The sequence below is a fragment of the Equus przewalskii genome, chromosome 14 (assembly GCF_037783145.1).
Source record: "Equus przewalskii isolate Varuska chromosome 14, EquPr2, whole genome shotgun sequence".
NCBI lineage: Eukaryota > Metazoa > Chordata > Mammalia > Perissodactyla > Equidae > Equus > Equus przewalskii.
This window is the reverse complement of record NC_091844.1, coordinates 53903429-53921653: the sequence shown is the minus strand read 5'-3', so window position 1 is coordinate 53921653 and position 18225 is coordinate 53903429. Positions and strand designations below refer to the sequence as shown.

At 42.4% G+C, this 18225-nt stretch overlaps 1 protein-coding gene across 5 annotated transcripts in view; it reads left to right on the top strand.

The window, feature by feature from the left end:
• Positions 1 to 18225, top strand: part of SLC3A1 (solute carrier family 3 member 1) — a 47979-nt gene that overhangs the window by 26860 nt on the left and 2894 nt on the right. For 3 of the 5 annotated variants that reach the window (XM_008515179.2, XM_008515178.2, XM_008515188.2), the window contains 5 exons: positions 6905 to 7024; positions 7508 to 7632; positions 8955 to 9150; positions 12350 to 12517; positions 14020 to 14136. In XM_008515179.2, coding sequence (XP_008513401.1) covers positions 6905 to 7024; positions 7508 to 7632; positions 8955 to 9150; positions 12350 to 12517; positions 14020 to 14136 — 726 coding nt within the window. Of the gene's footprint in view, positions 1 to 6904; positions 7025 to 7507; positions 7633 to 8954; positions 9151 to 12349; positions 12518 to 14019; positions 14137 to 16376; positions 16809 to 18225 lie in introns of those variants that run through there. The other 2 variants (XM_070572765.1, XM_008515189.2) reach the window with 2 other exon arrangements.

Genomic DNA, 18225 nt, shown 5'->3' with positions numbered 1-18225 from the left:
ATTGAGTGGTCAGAGCAAACCTAAGTTAGGAGATGTTATGACCATTCTATAGAGAAGGAAACTGAGGCTTAGAGAGGTGGAGTCACCCACCTTGGGAGTCATAGAGACGAATTCAAGGCCAGGCATTGGGACTCCAGAGTCCACACTCTTTTTTTTTTTAGGTATGCTTTTTGGTGAGGAAGATTGGCCCCAAGCTAACTTCTGTTGCCAATCTTCCTCTTTTTTTTTTCCTTCTCCCCAAAGCCCCAGGACATAGTTGTATATGCTAGTTCTAAGTCCTTCTAGTTCTTCTATGTGGGATGCCGACACAGCATGGCTTGATGAGCAGTGCATAGGTCCATGCCCAGGATCCAAACCTAAGAACCTGAGGCCACCAAAGCAGAACACATGAGCTCAACCGCTGCGCCACCTGGCCTGCCCCTGAGTCCACGCTCTTAACCACAACTCTGCACCTGCTTTGAGGCAAAAAATTTCTCTCTCAGTGTTTCACTTTGCCTACACAATTTTTTCAAGGAGGTTTTCAGTGGGAAATTCATAAATGTGAGTGTAAACCAGTTGGTTCATCAGGCCGCAGATTTCTCCAGGCTCCTTGCAGCAACAGTGATGGATCGTCTGGAGATGTTTAGACAAGTGTGACAAATTTTGCCCAAATGTGCCAGCCAATACATTAATTATTTTTTGATTAACTCAGCTGTTCTCTTGCAGACATCCAAGTAGTGGAGTTCATGAATCGGAGCATTATTTACTAGTCTCACAGGGTGAAATCCCTCTTGGGATGAATCATTACTGCCTCCAGTTGAGAGGTTAGACATTACTCACCAGGCTGGTTTAGAAGATTTACTATTAAGAGTAAATAAGAAAGGCCATGGATCTGTAAGGGAAGGCTTTTTGCTCCTGGAAAGAGACCTTTCACATGAGAGGGGCTTCCCTTCTCCCTGAGCAGTGCTGATCTCCGCAGTAGTTAAGCAGGTTAATATTCTGCAGCCCAGAGAGTTTGTGGTGGGCAGGCATTTGGGATGACGCCTGCTTGCATGCCAACCTGCACTCAGGGAGCCTTCCTCCTAGCTCCCATCAGATTTCAGTTGATCTGCACAGTGGGAGGCTGGCAGGCAGGGGACAGCCAGCACAGAGCACCCTCCTCTCTCCTCCTCTTTGTCTTCCCCCTTGCACTGGCCATCAGGGGACTTGGCTCTGCCCTGAACCTCTCAGGGCTTGAATATTTTCAGCTAGAGAAATCAGGAAGCCTCCTTGGAGGTGGGGGCTTATGTTTGTGCAGTGTTTTGCACTTTTCCAATCACTTCGGTTTTCACTTGCCTTCTAAATCCCTTATTTGACAAATGAGGAAACTGAGGCCCAGAGAGGTGAAATGACCCAGTGGGTTAGCTGCATAGCAGAGAAGAGACTCCAGGTGGCCTGGCCTCATGTCTGGTGCTCAGTGTGACCCTGGACCTGCTATGTGGGAATTTTGAGCCCTAGAGGAGGGGATCCTGGGGAGTTGGTGTGTTCACGGCAGCTGGGGATGGGGAGCCCAGATGCCATGCTGGCTTAAGATGGAATCTAGAGCATAAATATCAACTGTCTCCACCCCTCCCAAGCACAGCGTTGCTGGGGACGAGTAGCTAATTCAAAATAAAATTTAGTCATCACCTGCTTTATAAAGCAGCTCTGTGCTTGATGATAGTAACTGCACCATTTATTGCATCTCCTATATGCCAGGCACTTTATTATAAATCATCACTCATTTAACAATACGTATTGTGTATTGACCATACACCAGGGGTATGATGGTTGGTAAGATAGACGCGTGTTGTGGCCTTCCTGGGGCTTATATTCTGGAGGAGGAGGCAGACAGACAGGCAGTTACAATAGAGTGTGCTGAGTAGTCACAACAGCGGGAAGTAGAAGTACACGGGGCAGGCACCCAGCCTGGGCACAGAGTGGGAGAGATCAGGGAAGGGTTTCAGAGGCCGCCAGGTAAGAATGAATGAGCAAGAGTGAGTGGGGTGAAGCAGCAGGGGTGGGAGTGGTTCAAGCAGAGAGAAAGCATGGATCATGGCACCTTAGAGGTGCCAGTTGTCCAGTATGGCTGGGACATGGTTCCAGAGAAGGAGCATGACTCGATGAGACTGGAGAGGGACAGGTCGTGAGCAGCACTGAAGGCCATGGTAAGGCTTTGGATTTAAAGGGTCTTAGGGAAAAAAGTTTTTATTTGCATTTTGAAAAATCAGTGTGGTTTTGGAGAAGGGGTTTGACTAGGGCAGGTTTAGAGGCACAGGGGCCAGCAAGGAGGGTGGTACAGTAATCAGAAAGACCTGCTGGGGACTTTGGATCAGGGAGGTGGTGTGGGGTTGCGGAGTAATCATCAGCACTTAGAGAGGAGGCCGTGTGACTCCCAAGTTTCGGGTCTGCATGCTGACTGAGTGGTGGTGCCACTTCCTGACATGGGAGACACAGAACGGGGAGGGGGATGTCTTAGTTATGTAGAGTCAGCTCTCTGTGAGACACCCAAGTGTTCAGTGGATAGCTGGATATAAGGACACGGAGCCCAGGGAAAGGTCTGGCCCCGAGATAAACTCTGGGATTTGTTGACATATGGACGATGCCTACAAAGGTCAGGCAGGTAATATCAGTGAGAGAACTAGGCAGCTGAGATGAACAAGGGGGCCAATTGCATCTTAGCTCGAGCTGATTGTTGTCATGTGGGAGTGAGGGCCAAGGGTTGGCAGGTCTTCCAATTAAAAAAAAAAAAAAAGCATAGCAAATGGGTAAGGATGCCATAGGGATCCAGTTCTGGTGCCATCACTTACTAACTGTATGACCTTGGTCAAGGTACTTCATCTCCCTGTGCCTCAGTTTCCTCATTGGTAAAATAGGAACAATAATGGTACATACCTTGTAGGGTTGTTTGGAGATTAAATGCCTTGCCCTTTGTAAAGCACTTAGGGAAGTGTGTTCCTTATTGTATAAGTATTTGTTAAATAATCAATAAATGGATAGATAAATAAGTAAATACTGTTGTGAAGTGAAATGAACAGAGGGTGTAAGATGGAGCCCCGAGGAGCTCTAACATTTGAAGGACTGCTGAGTAGACAGAGAAGGAGGGGCAAACCAGGGGCAGGGTATCCTGGAGCTAAGGGATAAGAGTATTTCTAGAAGACAAGGTTAGTCAACAGTGTCAAACATGGCAGAGAGAGCAGGTAACATAAAGACCAGAGTGTCAATTGACTCTAGCAGCAATACCTCACTTAATCCTCACAGAAACTCTGCAAGGAGGGTATTATGTTATTGATGAGGAAACCAAGGTTTAGTGAGGGCATGTAGACACCCTAACTCATTGACGATGCCCTAACGCATGCAGCTGGACCGTGGGGGAGATGCGCCGGTACCTGGACAGGCCAGATTCTGAAGCCCATGATCCTCCCTCCACGCCCTGCTCCTGGAAGAGTTAGCAAAGGATGTTACCAAGATTTCTGAACTGCAGTGGGGATCAGTTTTTTCATTTGCCTATAAGCAGAGGATACAGTTTTCTCTCTGTACTTCTGAAGTATCCTATACTTTCTCATTCCTTCTTGAGATGGACAACTTGGGGTTGATGTCATTATCAGGAGGATGTCTTATAATTCTTCACATGTAAGAGCAGAGCTTTTCTCTTTCCCAAACTTGGCTTTTGAGGTAAAGAGGCCCAGTAACTTCAGCCATTTCAAGAGGGAAGTTTTGCCTCAAGGTTTCGTAAATTTGGATATCAGTAATGTTGAATTGATTCCTTGTTTATTCAGAGCAGCGAGTTTCAGGAGAAAAGAATGAAAACGGTGCCCGGTGGAAAAACCAGGACTGTGTGATAACCTGGGAGTTAGACGGGAATCGGGGACACAGTGTACTGTCCCCAGAGTCCCATGGGTCACCCAGACCTGGCAGAACCAGGTTCTGTGCCCATTTCCGCACCCAGCACCCTGGGAGAGCTTAATTGGAGTAGAGAGGGTTAATAATTAAAATGTGGAGCTCTCTTTTCTCACCTGATTGAGAGAATAAATAGCACAAAGCAAATGTTTTGCAAGGGCACATTTAGGATTATCTCGGTGAAAACCTCAGCATTTAAAATGACTCTCAAAAATAACCATCCAGCTTTTGCTGTTTTGTCTTGTCAAACAGTAATAGTATCTCTTATTGCACTAAAGTGAAGTCCTCCCAGGGCCATAAACTTTTGCTGGGGTATGTGCTTCTCATTCTTTGATGTAGGGTCAATAGCCATGCTGAGGACCCCAAAGTGAATAAGGACCCCATGAAGAAAACGAGGAGCTTCATTCTAGGGAATAAGTGCTTAAAAGCTTAATGTTTACAACAGTGTGGCGTTTAATGTTTTTCCACATTTTTGTCAGAGGCTGCTTGGACGGAGTACAGCGATTTTTACTCCACCCCTACCCTGATCCTCTTCCAATGTTCTCTTTTGTAAAGAACAGCGCCACCTGGGGGTGGACCCAGGTTGTGTGGGATGTGAAGCTTGTAAAATTTTGGGGCCTTCAAATAAAACGAGTGTAAAATTAGGTACAGAAAAATGAGTGCTTATTCAGAATGAGAAAAGAAAGTAGGTAGGAACAGCCCATGCAGGTGAAGGATCCTGAAGCTTAAGCTTGGTCAGCTTCATGCTAAGTCAGCCCTTGGAACCACCAAGATCCTGTTCTTCAAACGCGGTGTCTTTCTATCTGTTGACTTTTCTAGCTCAATCTCTAACCAACTGCCCTCACTTCCTGCCATCCTGCTGTGCTGACCTCCCGGCAAATCCTGCCATTTCACCCTCTTTATTACCGTGTTCCTCTTCTTTAAAGCTTTATCCTAGCTGTGATTTAAGCATTTCTGCATTATTCTTTGATTGTCTAGTTTGGGATTCTAAATCATTCCAGGAGGCCTAGGACTGGGGTATTTTGCTCACGGTTGTAGTTCCGGGGCTTAGCTAAGTGCCTGGCCCGTAGTTGGAACTCAAATACTTATTGACTGAAGGAATTTGATAAGAAGTAAAGATACTAGTAAGAACAAATTTGTTGGTTTTGTGCCCCAAAGAAAAATTACACTGGGTAGAGCCAGCTTAAGGTTATTTGGGTCAACTGTGTCCATGCTAAGGACTGTCGGCAGCAGAGCCTGCTCTGAGATTTGAAAAACTTTCTCAAGCTTTGCCATTCAAAAATGTCACCTTAGGGGCCGGCCTGGGGGTGCAGCAGTTAAGTTCACACACTCTGCTTGGCTGGCCCCGGGTTCGCCAGTTCTGATCCTGTGCATGGACCTATGCACTGCTTATCAAGCCATGCTGAGGCGGCATCCCACACATAAAATAGAGGAAGATGGGCACGGATGTTAGCTCAGGGCTAATCCTCCTCCTCAAAAAAAAGTCACCTTAAAGGGAATTGACCTCAGCAGTATTAACCTGTGCCTTCAGCATATGGAAATCTTTGAGACCCTTGAATTGCAGCTAGAGACCCTGTATTCACGTGTAGATACAAGAAACACTTCAACTCAAGTGATTTTTGGGGTAGTTGACATTGGGGATCTTTGGCTCTGTTCCCCTCAATTGGCTACTAAGTCTAGTACTTTGAATTACAGGCGGTTCTTCTCTACTGTGATAAATACATTCCTATAAAACCTTCTATTCAGCAACAGATGAGCCAAGAGGCAAGTTGGGAGAGCCACTGTCCCTTTGCGGAAAGGCAGCTTGTTGTCAGGGCAGTGGGAGGGGATGGCTCGGGCTGGGGTGGGGAGCTGCGACCGAGGCCCTCTGCTTTTCGAGGTCCCCTGGTCCTCCCGACTGCCCCAATACAGCCAAGTGAGTCTCTGCCTCTTTGCTTGGCTCATGCTGTCCCACAAACAGTCCAGAATGTTCTTCCTGATCTCACTCCCTGATGAAATCCCGCTGACGGAGTTCAAGCTCCAGCTCTTCCTTCCCTGGTTGTGCCCACTCGTGTTAAATTTGATCTTCCTGGAGCTCCAACAGCCCTGTAGACAGAGGACTCTCCTCTTGTGATGTTGAACCACGCCCTGCCTCGTATTATTTAGGTAATCCTCTCACGTCTCGTGTGTCCCCAACTATGCTGCAGCTGCCTTGCAACCAGGGAACATGCCACACTTCTTTAGTGTCCCAACAGTTTCACACCATGTTTGACTCATTCTGGCTCGATACTTCATTCCACAACTGGTTCACTAAGTACCAGGTGCTGTATCAGAGGCAAAGGAAACAGAATGAAAGCTGTAGTCTTTCCCTCAAGAATCTCCTAGTCTGGTGGAAGGGACCTCATGACCGGGTGCTTAATTGGTTATTTTCTCCCAGTTTGGAGTGACCTTTAAGGAACTGGGCACGGGGGAGATGAGATATGTTCCCAGTTTCTCCTGAGTCCTATCTTTCAGTGTGGTTTCATTCTTCCATTTTGAGTGGATTATGTTTTTTTTTTTTGGTGAGGAAGATTTGCTGTGAGCTAACATCTGTGCCAACCTTCCTCTATTTTGTATGTGAGCTGCCACCACAGCATGGCCACCGACAAGTGCTGTAGGTCTGTGCCCAGGAACCAACCCGGGCCACCAAAGTGGAGCACACTAAACTTAACTGCTAGGCCACAAGGCTGGCCTTGAGTGGATTCTTTGAATTTTGGAAACATGCTCATAACATCAATTACACGTGTAACATTCTGAATTCAAATATGAGGGAATTATGGGAGTCCATAAATGCAGCTATTGAGAGCTCATTATACTAAGACACTGCTATGCTAAATAGATAAAAATATACTATATGAGTGCTGTGCTTGTTTGTATGTGGAGATAGCTGGTTTATGATGGAAAGTCATTAACAGACAAAACTTTTATTAAACATCATGGTAATACTGTGTGGTTAATGTAACCAAGCATTCTGCTTCTTTGTGTTTAGGAAATTATACAGTTCTGGCTCGCCAAGGGTGTTGATGGCTTTAGTTTTGATGCTGTTAAATTTCTTCTAGAAGCAAAGCATTTGAGAGATGAGCCCCAAGTGAATAAGACCCAAATGCCGGTAAAGTTTTATTTTAAACATATATCTTTCTTCCTTTTCTGAAAATAACAGTAAGAATAAAGGAGAGAAGAGTTCAAACAAATTTAAATGCATGATATTAATAATTTTGTGAGCAGATAAAGTACAGGTATAATAATGAACTCTATTATCATTAAGATAACTTGTTTTTGTTTGCCTTAAAAGGGTCTGGAGCATTTAGGACAATTAAATGTTCAGGAGGAAGATTTTATTAAATACATTTGTAATCAATGTTTAGATGTTCATTAAAATCTAATTTGTTTACTAGATTTATAGTTAATAATTGAAGCCTCAAATGAAGTATAATAGTCATGAACGTTCTTCTCCAGCCACAAACCCTCTTGAATGCTGAAGTCCTAGGACTATCTTCCAGCATGTGTGTCTGGGCTCGAGCCCTTTGGAGAAGGCCAGCTATGGGCATTTGACATGTGAAATGATGGTAACCATGCTGTCCTGTTTTCAAAGGACACCATCACACACTACGCGGAACTGTACCATGATTTCACCACCACGCAGGTGGGAATGCATGACATTGTCCGGAGCTTCCGGCAGACGATGAACCAATACAGCAGTGAGCCTGGGAGGTACAGGTAAGCACAGGACACACTCTCCCCTTCACGGGGGCAGCGTGTGAGCTGCAGTTTGCCCCTCACAAGCAGGCAATTCTCAAGAGGTTCAAGTTAGAATTTAACAAACCTGCATAATTACAATGTATTATTATAGCTCAGTTATGCCAGGGCCTGGCATAGTCCCTCATGTTGCTTAACTTTCCTGACTTTCAGTTTCCTCTTTTGTAAAATGATGCTAATCGTAGTACTTATTTCACAGGAATTTTGTGAAAATTTAATTACAAATATATCATCTACATGTTACGCATTAACTATTAATGTTTTTGTCATTATTATTTGACCTGTTAGTGTCATTGGACAGTATGAATTCAGATGTTTCGACTAAACTGTTAGTAGATCCCAATGGTTAGGAACACAGCTGTGGAATCAGATTGGCCTGACGTGGAGTCCTGTGTAACTGCTGTGTGACCTTGGGCTGGTTAGTTAACCCAAGTCTCAGTTTTTCATCAATCAAAAGGTGATGGCAACACCCCGATATGGCTGTTGTGAGATCCACAGTGCCTGGCAGATAATAAACCCTCAATAAATGTAACTCCTACTACGTTTATGTAGATCACACTATAGAATCAACAGAAAACGTTAAAGACATTTCTCCTCCTTAAAGTAGGTCCTCTAATTACTATCCCCATTTTACAGATGGGGAAACTGAGACTCTGAGCATGCAGGTGATGGTCACACAGATAGTAATGGCAGAGATGGGACTGGAACTGAAACTCTGGGTTCCAGACACTATGCACTTATTCGTTAATGTAATGCCTCCAACAGCTCAAGCCAGCAGTGAGGTGTGTCATTTAGGCAAATGTGTCTTCCCTGTAGAATTTTTGGTTTTCAGTAACTAAGCGTGTACCCCAATAATAAAGTGAGACTTTACAGGGATTCAAATACAAGGGGAAGTTTTGGGGGTAAACTCCCTCACCTTATATGGAGACATATACTGTAAATTCTGAGTGATGAGAATTGCTAAAGAAAGTTTTCCTGGAAGTTAGTGAGTTTTTATCAGATTTGGAAAGAATAGAACAATATTGCTTGAGATCCAAATGTATTTCTTAACTCGTAGGCACGGCCTAGTATTAGGCTAGTCTTCGGGTTTATTACAGTGAGGAAGCGTCTAGGTGACCCAGCATGCCATTTCTCGGTCATCTGGCTTGATTATGCTCCGAGTGAGGCCCAGCCTGATACGACTAATAGGTGCATTCACCCCCCACATCTAGCCAATCAGATACAAGCACTTTCCCAGTCTCCTGACAGGTCCTGAAGAGGCTGCACCCTGCCAACTCTTACAGGTTCATGGGGACTGAAGCCAATGGAGAGAGAATTGACAGGACCATGATGTACTACGGGTTGCCTTTTATCGAAGAAGCAGATTTTCCCTTCAACGATTACCTCACGAAGCTGGAAACTCCTTCTGGGAGCACTGTGTTTGAGATTATCACATCCTGGATGGAAAACATGCCAGAAGGAAAATGGCCTAACTGGATGGTAAGTCCTCATGCCCAGCTGGGCACATCTGGTTCTGGTGGGCTTGGTGAACAGTCACTTCTAAATCGAGGGGCATGTGGTCTCTAAGTAACCTTCACCTTTCCCTTATTTGGTGATTGTTTATAGTGAGCCACTGTCCCTTTATTGATAGTATTTATTTATTTCCTTTTATTGATAGTATCTATTTGATGAGACATTGTTCTCATACTTTCTTTAAATTCTTTAGTTATAGTTTAGTTTTTTGAACATAGATATAATAGTTGACTTAAACTCTTTGTCCAGTAAGTTCCATGTCTGGGTTTCCTCAGCCACATTTTCTATTGACTGCTTTTCTTCCCCTACGTATAGACATACTTTCCTGTTTCTTTGCATATCTTGTATTCTTTTTTGTTGTTGAAAGCTGGATATTTAAAATAATACAGTGTAGAAATTCTGGAAATCACATTTTTCCCTTCCCAGTGTTTGTTGTTGCTGTTTGATTCTTTAGTGATTTTCTGCAAAATCTATGCTCTTTGTTGTGTGTGGCCACTCAAGTCTGTGGTTGGCTTATTGGTCAGCTAATGACTAGAAAGAGACTCTTGAAACGCCTTGAACCAGTAAGTCTCCCAGCCTTTGCTGAGGGGCTCTGCGTGTGTGTGTTGGGGCACGAGTTCAACACTCTCACAGGCAGTTTACAATTCTGCTTCAGTCTTCACTTTCTGTTTGCACAGAACCTCAAGGTTAGCCAGAGGTGAGAGATTAGTCTTCTCAGGTCTTCCCTGGGCATCTGCACAGCCCTGAACATGGGTGTAGCCTTCTAGGTTCCAGCAGTCTGTCAGAGCCTTTCAAAGCACCTTTTGGACATCTCTTCCCCAGCTATTTCAGTTTTTGGGTCAGTCTCTGTTTAGCCTCCGTTGGTAATACCCTCAGGCAGCTGTTAAATAACTGCTGCTGATTGTTTTTGCAAATACGTTGGGGACAGGGGCTGTCTGCACAAAGTCAGCTCTGAGTCAGATCAAATTAAAAAACCCAACCAAAAGCAAGCTGCTAGAAATGTCAGAGAGTGACAGTTCTCTAGAGATGAAGCTTTTGGTGAACATTAAGCCTATTCTGCCCCTCCAGTGGCTGCTGGCTGCTGGTTTGCACAGCTACTGTAGGTGCAAGACTGCTGCTTTTCAAGACTGTCAAGGATCTGAGTGGAGGGGCATGAAATTAGGGCAAGTTAAAATGACACAAAGCTTGCTGTTCTGAGATCCAGTTGTTTTTCTTTTCTTTTCTTTTGGTGAGGAAGATTGTCCCTAAGCTAACATCTGTGCCAATCTTCCTCTATTTTGTGGGACACCGCCACAGCATGGCTTGATGAGCGGTGTGTAGGTCTGCACCTGGGACCTGAACCCACGAACCCCAGGCCACTGAAGTGGAGTGTGTGAACTTAATCACTACGCCACCAGGCTGGCCCCTCCAGTTTTTTTTTTTCCTTGAATAAATACTCCTTGGATTGTTCCAAGCCTTTAGTTAATTTCCAGAGTTCTGAAAAAATGGATTTCTACAGTTTTTGCTAGTTTTCTCCTTGCTTTTGTGGTGATTTTTGGAGGCCCTGGCAGCCAGGCGATTGGCACCTCTCAGCCTGTGAGAGGCCCTGATCTCTGTCCACTGCTGTGAACTACCTATGGAAATATTTCTTGATTTCAGTTCTGAAAAAAAGAAAGTGTCCTGGGGCTGGCCCTGTGGTTGAGTAGTTAAGTTTGTGTGCTCTGCTTTGGCGGCCCGGGTTTTGCCAGTTTGAATCCTGGGCGTGGACATGGTACCACTCATCAAGCCATTCTGAGGCGGGGTCCCACATGCCACAACTAGAAGGACCCACAACTAAAAATACACAACTATGTACTGGGGGGCCTTGGGAGAAAAAGGAAAAATAAAATCTTAAAAAAAAAAAAGTGTTATAGTCCAGAAGGCTCAAGAAATCAGTTTCTTGTCAGATGCCCTCAAGATAATGAAAAGAATAAATAGAAGCAAAATTTGATCCAATTTTCTGGTCATAAAAATAGAAAAATACTTTACAGATGTACTTTAGTACCTCTCAAATAAATAAATAAATAAATAAATAAAAGCTACCTCCCTTTTCCTGAATTGTAACAACCAAGTTCCTATATTCAGACTCAAGTTCAAAGGCTGGTTCTGCCTCAAACCTTGAGTTGAAATAAATGATACAGTTTCTCAGAGCTTGTTTCATCATTTGTAAAATGGAGATAACACCCAACAGCACTGTAGTGGAGTGGGGAATAAGATATAACATAGGTGTGAAAGTACTTTTTTTTTTGAGGAAGATCAGCCCTGAGCTAATATCTGCTGCCAATCCTCCTCTTTTTGCTGAGGAAGACTGGCCTTGAGCTAACATCCGTGCCCATCTTCCTCTACTTTATATGTAGGACGCCTACCACAGCATGGCTTGCCAAGTGGTGCCATGTCTGCACCCGGGATCCAAACCAGTGAACCCCGTGCCGCCGAAGCGGAATGTGTGCACTTAACCCCTGTGCCACCGGGCTGGCCCGAAAGTACTTTTTAAACAGTAAATTGCCATGCTCAGCATATGCATGATATTGAGCTATGAGCTATGATATATGAGAGTTGTTGGGTGATTTAAATAAATTCTTAAATAAGGACTAGATGTTATAGTATGTAATTAGAGCATTTAACATAGAAATATATTTAAAAATAGAAAACACTACAGAATTTCCTCTTGGACTACATAAATTTCTTTATAAAAGTTGACTTACCTTTAAATTTTGTTTTGAATAGTTCAAAAGGCACATACACACACTAAAAGGGACACATCAGAAGTCTTTCTCCCACCCTGTCCCCTCCACCTGTTCTCTCCTTATCCTGCTCTCTCTGGGGGCAACATTTTTGTTTTCTTTCCCATCAAAATTCTCTTATCCAAATGTGTGAAAATATTAATATGCACCCTCATAGATTTTATCTTATTTGCAATATCATTGTGAAGTAAATTATCACCATTTTGTTGATCAGATGAATGGCTAACACGTAGGCTGGTCAGTCACACAGCAAGTAGCAGGATTAGGATTCAAGTTCCGGCTTGGTCATACCAAGGCACCGATGACTAACCTTGGTTTTCTGCCTGGCAAGCTTTTTGTGAAATAGGGTAACTCTTCCAGAAACTGTGTATAGAGCTGCGTTCTTAAAAATCTCTGTCTTTCAGATCAGTGGACCAGACAATGCCCGGCTGATTTCTCGTCTGGGGAAAGAGTATGTCAACGTCATGAACATGCTTGTTTTCACACTCCCTGGAACTCCCATAACTTACTATGGGGAAGAAATAGGAATGGGAAATATTTTAGCCACAAATCTCAACGAAAGCTATAATGTTGTAAGTTCTTATAATTTAACCACACACCACACCAAATATTCACTTTTTGCCAAATCAGAGAATTTACCATTTCTATTCTGCTGAAACTCATAACGACTTTGCTTTCCTTTCTTACTGTTGGGCAATGAGAATTCTCAGCTTTCTTGGTCAGAGAGCTTGTTAAAAATCCTGCTTCCTGGGCCAGCCCCCGGTCTAGTGGTTAAGTTCGGCACGCTCTGCTTCAGTGGCCTGGGTTCAGTTCCCTGGTGCGCACCTACACTGCTGGTCAGTGGCCATGCTGTGGCAGCAGCCCACATACAAAATAGAGGAAGATTTGTAATGGGTTAGCTCAGGACGAATCCTCCTCAAGCAAAAAGAGGCGGATTGGCAAAGGAAGTTAGCTCAGGGCAAATCTTCCTCAGCAAAAAAACCCCAACTGCTTCCTGAGCCACACAACTTAATTTCTTGTGCAGAGCTTAGGAATCTGCATTTTAAAGATGCTTTCCAGATGATTCTTAGGCACACTAAAATTTGAGAACCAGTGTTTTGAGTGTGGAGTATTACTCATTGTCCTCTATCTGAAACATGGCGTTAGGAACATTTATCATAGTGCTTGTCTGTACTGCCAGATCCCATTGGACCACAGCGCAAAGTCCTCCTTCTGTGGTAACCAGTGTGGTGCACAGCCTCATATTTGAGTGGTTTTCATTTTGTTGGAGGCTACAGATCTCACAATTGTGTTCCTGGGCAGATGAGTGATCTTGAACCTGTAATTTGTACGGTTAGCTTTCAATTGTATGAGATCCAATTTCCCTACTATTTGGTCAAAGTGAAACTTTTTCTATTTTAGCTCCTAAATTTGTGTCTGCACTCATGTGCAATACCAGGCTGGATAAAAGTAGAGAGAACGTAGGCTCACTTATACATGGCCACGTACTTGAATTTACCATTGCTGTATCACAGTAGAATGAGTTGGTAACAGCACATTTTGAAATCCTACATTACCCATTTTTAGGGAAAAGCAGCAGATTCCAAGCATGTAGCAAAGTTCAGTTAGTACAGTCATTCAAACTCAAAACATCAACTTATTTTCCAATTAAAAGTGTAAAACTGGGGGCAAGTTTGGGGGCGCAGTGGTTAAGTGTACACGTTCCGCTTTGGCAGCCTGGGGTTTGCCGGTTTGGATCTCAGGTGTGGACATGGCACCACTTGGCAAGCCATGCTGTGGTAGGCATCCCACATATAAAGCAGAGGAAGACGGGCACGATGTTAGCTCAGGGCCAGTCTTCCTCAGCAAAAAGAGGAGGATTGGCAGATGTTAGCTCAGGGCTAATCTTCCTCAAAAAAAAGTGTAAAACTCGTTTTTGTATTGAATGATAAGGCCTTCTTGTTATGAATGCTAATGAATACAAGTATTAACTAAGAAATATAGGGAATTAAATAATTATGAAGTAAATCATGGCTGAATTGCGTATCTTTTAATAACTGGACCACTGTTTTCTCTTTCTGGTCTTTTGCCATAGGATACCCTTTTCTCAAAGTCACCAATGCAGTGGGACAATAGCTCGAATGCTGGTTTTTCTGAAGGCAATCATACCTGGTTACCTACCAGTTCAGATTACCACACTGTGAATGTTGATGTAAGTATCAATGAAAATTTTATGCTGATCTGGAAATAAGAAATGAGTTTCTGTGCTAACATACAGTACCCTGAGTGTATCTAAAACCTTAATTAACGCTCTTTAAATCAATCACAGACGTCTCTTGCAGTTTTAATTTTTAAGGAGTTTGTAAGTCACGTTTTTATGAAAATACAAACTGGTACAGAAGTGTACCATCTGAAGTATCATACAGAATATACAATTCTTCATTGGGATGACTTTAACTAAGGGCTTTGAGCCATTAGGGAAATTACAGAGGTCTTTCAGCACGCCCAGCCATCCCTACTCCTTTCCCTGCCTCAAAAGGAAGGACGGAAGGAAGGTAGGTCAGTCAGTCTGTCTAGGGTAACGCGGAATTGCGAGCAGGGCTGTTTACCTAAAGAAACTGAAGACATGAATATTCCCTAAAAGCAGCTGTTCTGGAAAAGCACACTCTTCCGCTCTTGCCTATACTAGTTTCTGTTCTCATGGTGATCAAGTTTGCCAAGTTCAGCAGATTTCCTAAACAGGAATGTATAAATTCCAGCGAAGTGCTAAGTACATTTCCTTAGACCAGGAAATTATGAAATGACTTTAGATGAGTAAAAGGAGATTCCACTGTCATGTACTAGTGAAAATTTCACTGGAAAACACTTTAGAGGAAGAGAAATTATTGGCATCATATGCAGATACTTAAAAATTCTATAGCACCCTTTCACTTCAATCTACTAAGTATTTTGAAAACACTCCCCAGATTATTCTGATATAAAACTCCACGCAAACCCTCCTGTTCCCACAACCCCCACTCCAAGCACTACAGAGGATTCTGGGATAGTATAAGCTTTGTTTTATATATTCGTAGGTCCTTGAAAACACAAAATATGTATTTTTACATTTGTATTTTGGATTAAGTTCATCTATTGATTTCATTATGTCCAAATGTCCAAAATGTTCCCATAGGCCAATCTGAATCCAGTATGTAAGAAACCCTACCTTAAGATGTATACCAGCAAAGACAGAAAAATGTAAATACAAATTAAAACAATGAAAAAAATTTTTTCTATTAGATTAGCCAAGTCTTTAAAATGATCGTGAATAATGGGGCTGGCCCCATGGCCGAGTGGTTAAATTTGCATGCTCCACTTCAGGAGCCCAGGGTTTCACCAGTTCAGATCCTGGGTGTGGACATGGCACCGCTCATCAGGCCATGCTGAGGCGGTGTCCCACATGGCACAGCCAGAGGCACTCACAACTAGAGTATACAACTATGTACTGGGGGGCTTAGGGGAGAAGAGGAAGGAAAAAAGAAAAAAAAAAAAGATTGGCAACAGATGTTAGCTCAGGTTCCAATCTTAAAAAAAAAATGTCATGAATAATATTTGGAGGCATGCTAAAATCATAATCAAAAGTCTCAGGCAATACCATTTTAATACGACCACAATAGCCCTAGAAACAGGTGAGAATTTAAGTAATTTCTAAAAGATGGAAAGTAAAATTAAGATTACAGAGAAAAGCATAGAAACCTAAGTCTAAAATACAGAGGTGAAAACAGCTCTAGGAGGTGCAGGCGGGGTGCGGCAGGGCTGGTCCTAGCCCACTGCCCTGAGGAGGGAACCCAATGCCGGTTTGGTGATCATATTCATCTGATCATATTCATCTCGGAATGAGTAGAGCAAAGCCTGAAACAGTGTCAAACTTCTACAAGCACAGTAGAACAAAGAAAAGAGGAAAAAGAACACCTAATTTTAGTGATGTCATTTTAGAGAGCATTTTAGAATGCTCTCAGAAATGAGGCCAGAAGGTAGGACCCTAGGTAGCTTATCACCATTAAACAGGAAAAGAACCCTTACACCCAGACCTACCTCCAACTCAGTTTCTCACAATTAGTAAAGGCCGGTGACTGAAGACAGGCAAACAAGGAAAAAATGCAACAACTCAAAATGCAACAGTATCACCAGGATCACTAAAATGCGCCAAGAATCACACTACATTTGAGAAAAATTAAGACCGTCAGAGAGAGACACCATTCCTAACAGAACATTGTAGAAAGCAGAGAAAACAACAAACATTAAGACTTCACTGTTCGTATAAACAAATGCCCTATAGAGTATTGTTCTATTCTTAAAATATCTTTTATATTTAACTGCATTTTCACCACTTCCAGTGCTTTTTATTTATTTTTTGAGGAAGATTACCCCTGTGCTAACATCTGCTGTCGATCCTCCTTTTTGCTGAGGAAGCCTGGCCCTGAGCTAACATCTGTGCCCATCTTCCTCCACTTTATATGTGGGACGCCTACCACAGCATGGCTTGACAAGCAGTGCATACGTCCGCACCTGGGACCTGAACTGGCGAACCCTGGGCCGCCGAAGCAGAACGTGTGAACTTAACCACTGCACCATTGGGCTGGCCCCTTGACTCTCTTTTAAAGAAGTGATTAGATATCTTAGGAATGTAAAATATTGTCAAAATAAACAATGAAATAGACAGAAATTCTAATTAGTGTGCTGGAAAACTGACTGAGGGGTTTGTTCCAGAATGCACTGTAAAAGGCAAAGAAGTTACAGCATAAAGAGAAAATCTTTGATATGTGAAGGATAAATCTAGAAATTCCAACATACAACAGAAAGGGATTCTACAAGAGAACAGAGACTGTAGGGAAACATGTAATCAAAGAAATAAAGAAAAAAATAACCCAGAGATAACAGAAGACTTCATCTTATTCTAGAATGGCAAAAACAAAGAGAAAACCCTAAAAATACGCAGAAAGAAACCAAACTCAAAAAGAGATTACCTGAGAAAAGTCCTGAGAATTAGACTGGCATCAGACTTCTCAACTGGATACTAGAACACATTAGAACTTTATCTTCAAAGCTGTGATGAAAACTTAGATTTTAAACCTAGAATCCTATATCCATTCAAACTAGAATTCAAGAATAAGAGCAAAAGAGAGAGAGAAAAGCAAGGGTCCAAATTTTACCATGTATAGCCAGTTTCTGAAAAAATAATTGGGAACTCTACCAAAACCAAAAACGAATCTAAAAGGAAGACATGATACATAAAACACAGGAGGTTTCGAAAGGAACCACAAAACTTAAATAATTTTTGATACATAATGTAAAATAAGGTTTCTGGAACAAAAATTTTAGTCACTTATTTCTATATGGGAAGTTGTGGCAGAGAGGGTGTGCGTGTGAGAGAGCGAGTGAGTGTGAGCCAGCAGGCCAAAGCACTTATCCTTATAGGGGATGGAAACAGAGTTAACTCCCTCTAGATATGAGCTGCCCAGTAGCCATTAACCAATGTGACTATTAAAATTAAATAGAATTAAAAATTCAGTTCCTGTCTCACACCAGCAACATTTCAAGTGCTCAGCAGCTAGTGGCTACCATATTGGACAGCATTGCACCATATGTTGAGAAAAATATATTTTAAAATGGTCATTACAATTTTAAGGGTAACCATTAGAAGAACAGATATAAATATGTAATTTTCAAAGAACATCAGAAGGAAAAAATTACATTAAAAAACCAACTGACCCAATAAAAAGCTAAAAAGCAGAAAACAACAGTACAACTATAAATAAAAGATAAAATAAGTCTATAGGGTTATGTCTAAACATATGGTAATCACAAATATAAATGGGTTAAATTCACCTGTTAAAAGATAAAAAAGATTAGATAACTAGACAAACTCTGACATCGAAGACATAGCTAAAACAAAAGGACACAAAGAAGTAAAATAAAGATATCACAGCCAAATACTAATAAAGTTTGCCACCTGGCTATAGCTATCAAAACAAAAAATGCATAAACCTTTTACCTAGTAATTTAATTCCCAGGTATCTATGTAGGAATACTTGCACATGTGGAAAATGATAAATATTCAAGGATCTCTACTCTGCAGCACTGTGTTCAATAGCAGAGGATTCTGGAAGTGATTTAAATATTTTATCAATAGAAAACCAACTCAATCAATTATGGTTAATCTATACAATGAACTTGTATGCAGCTTTTAAAAAAAAAAGGAGTTCTATGTGCATTGACATGAGACCAGGTCTAAAATGTAATAAATAAAAAACAGGGTACA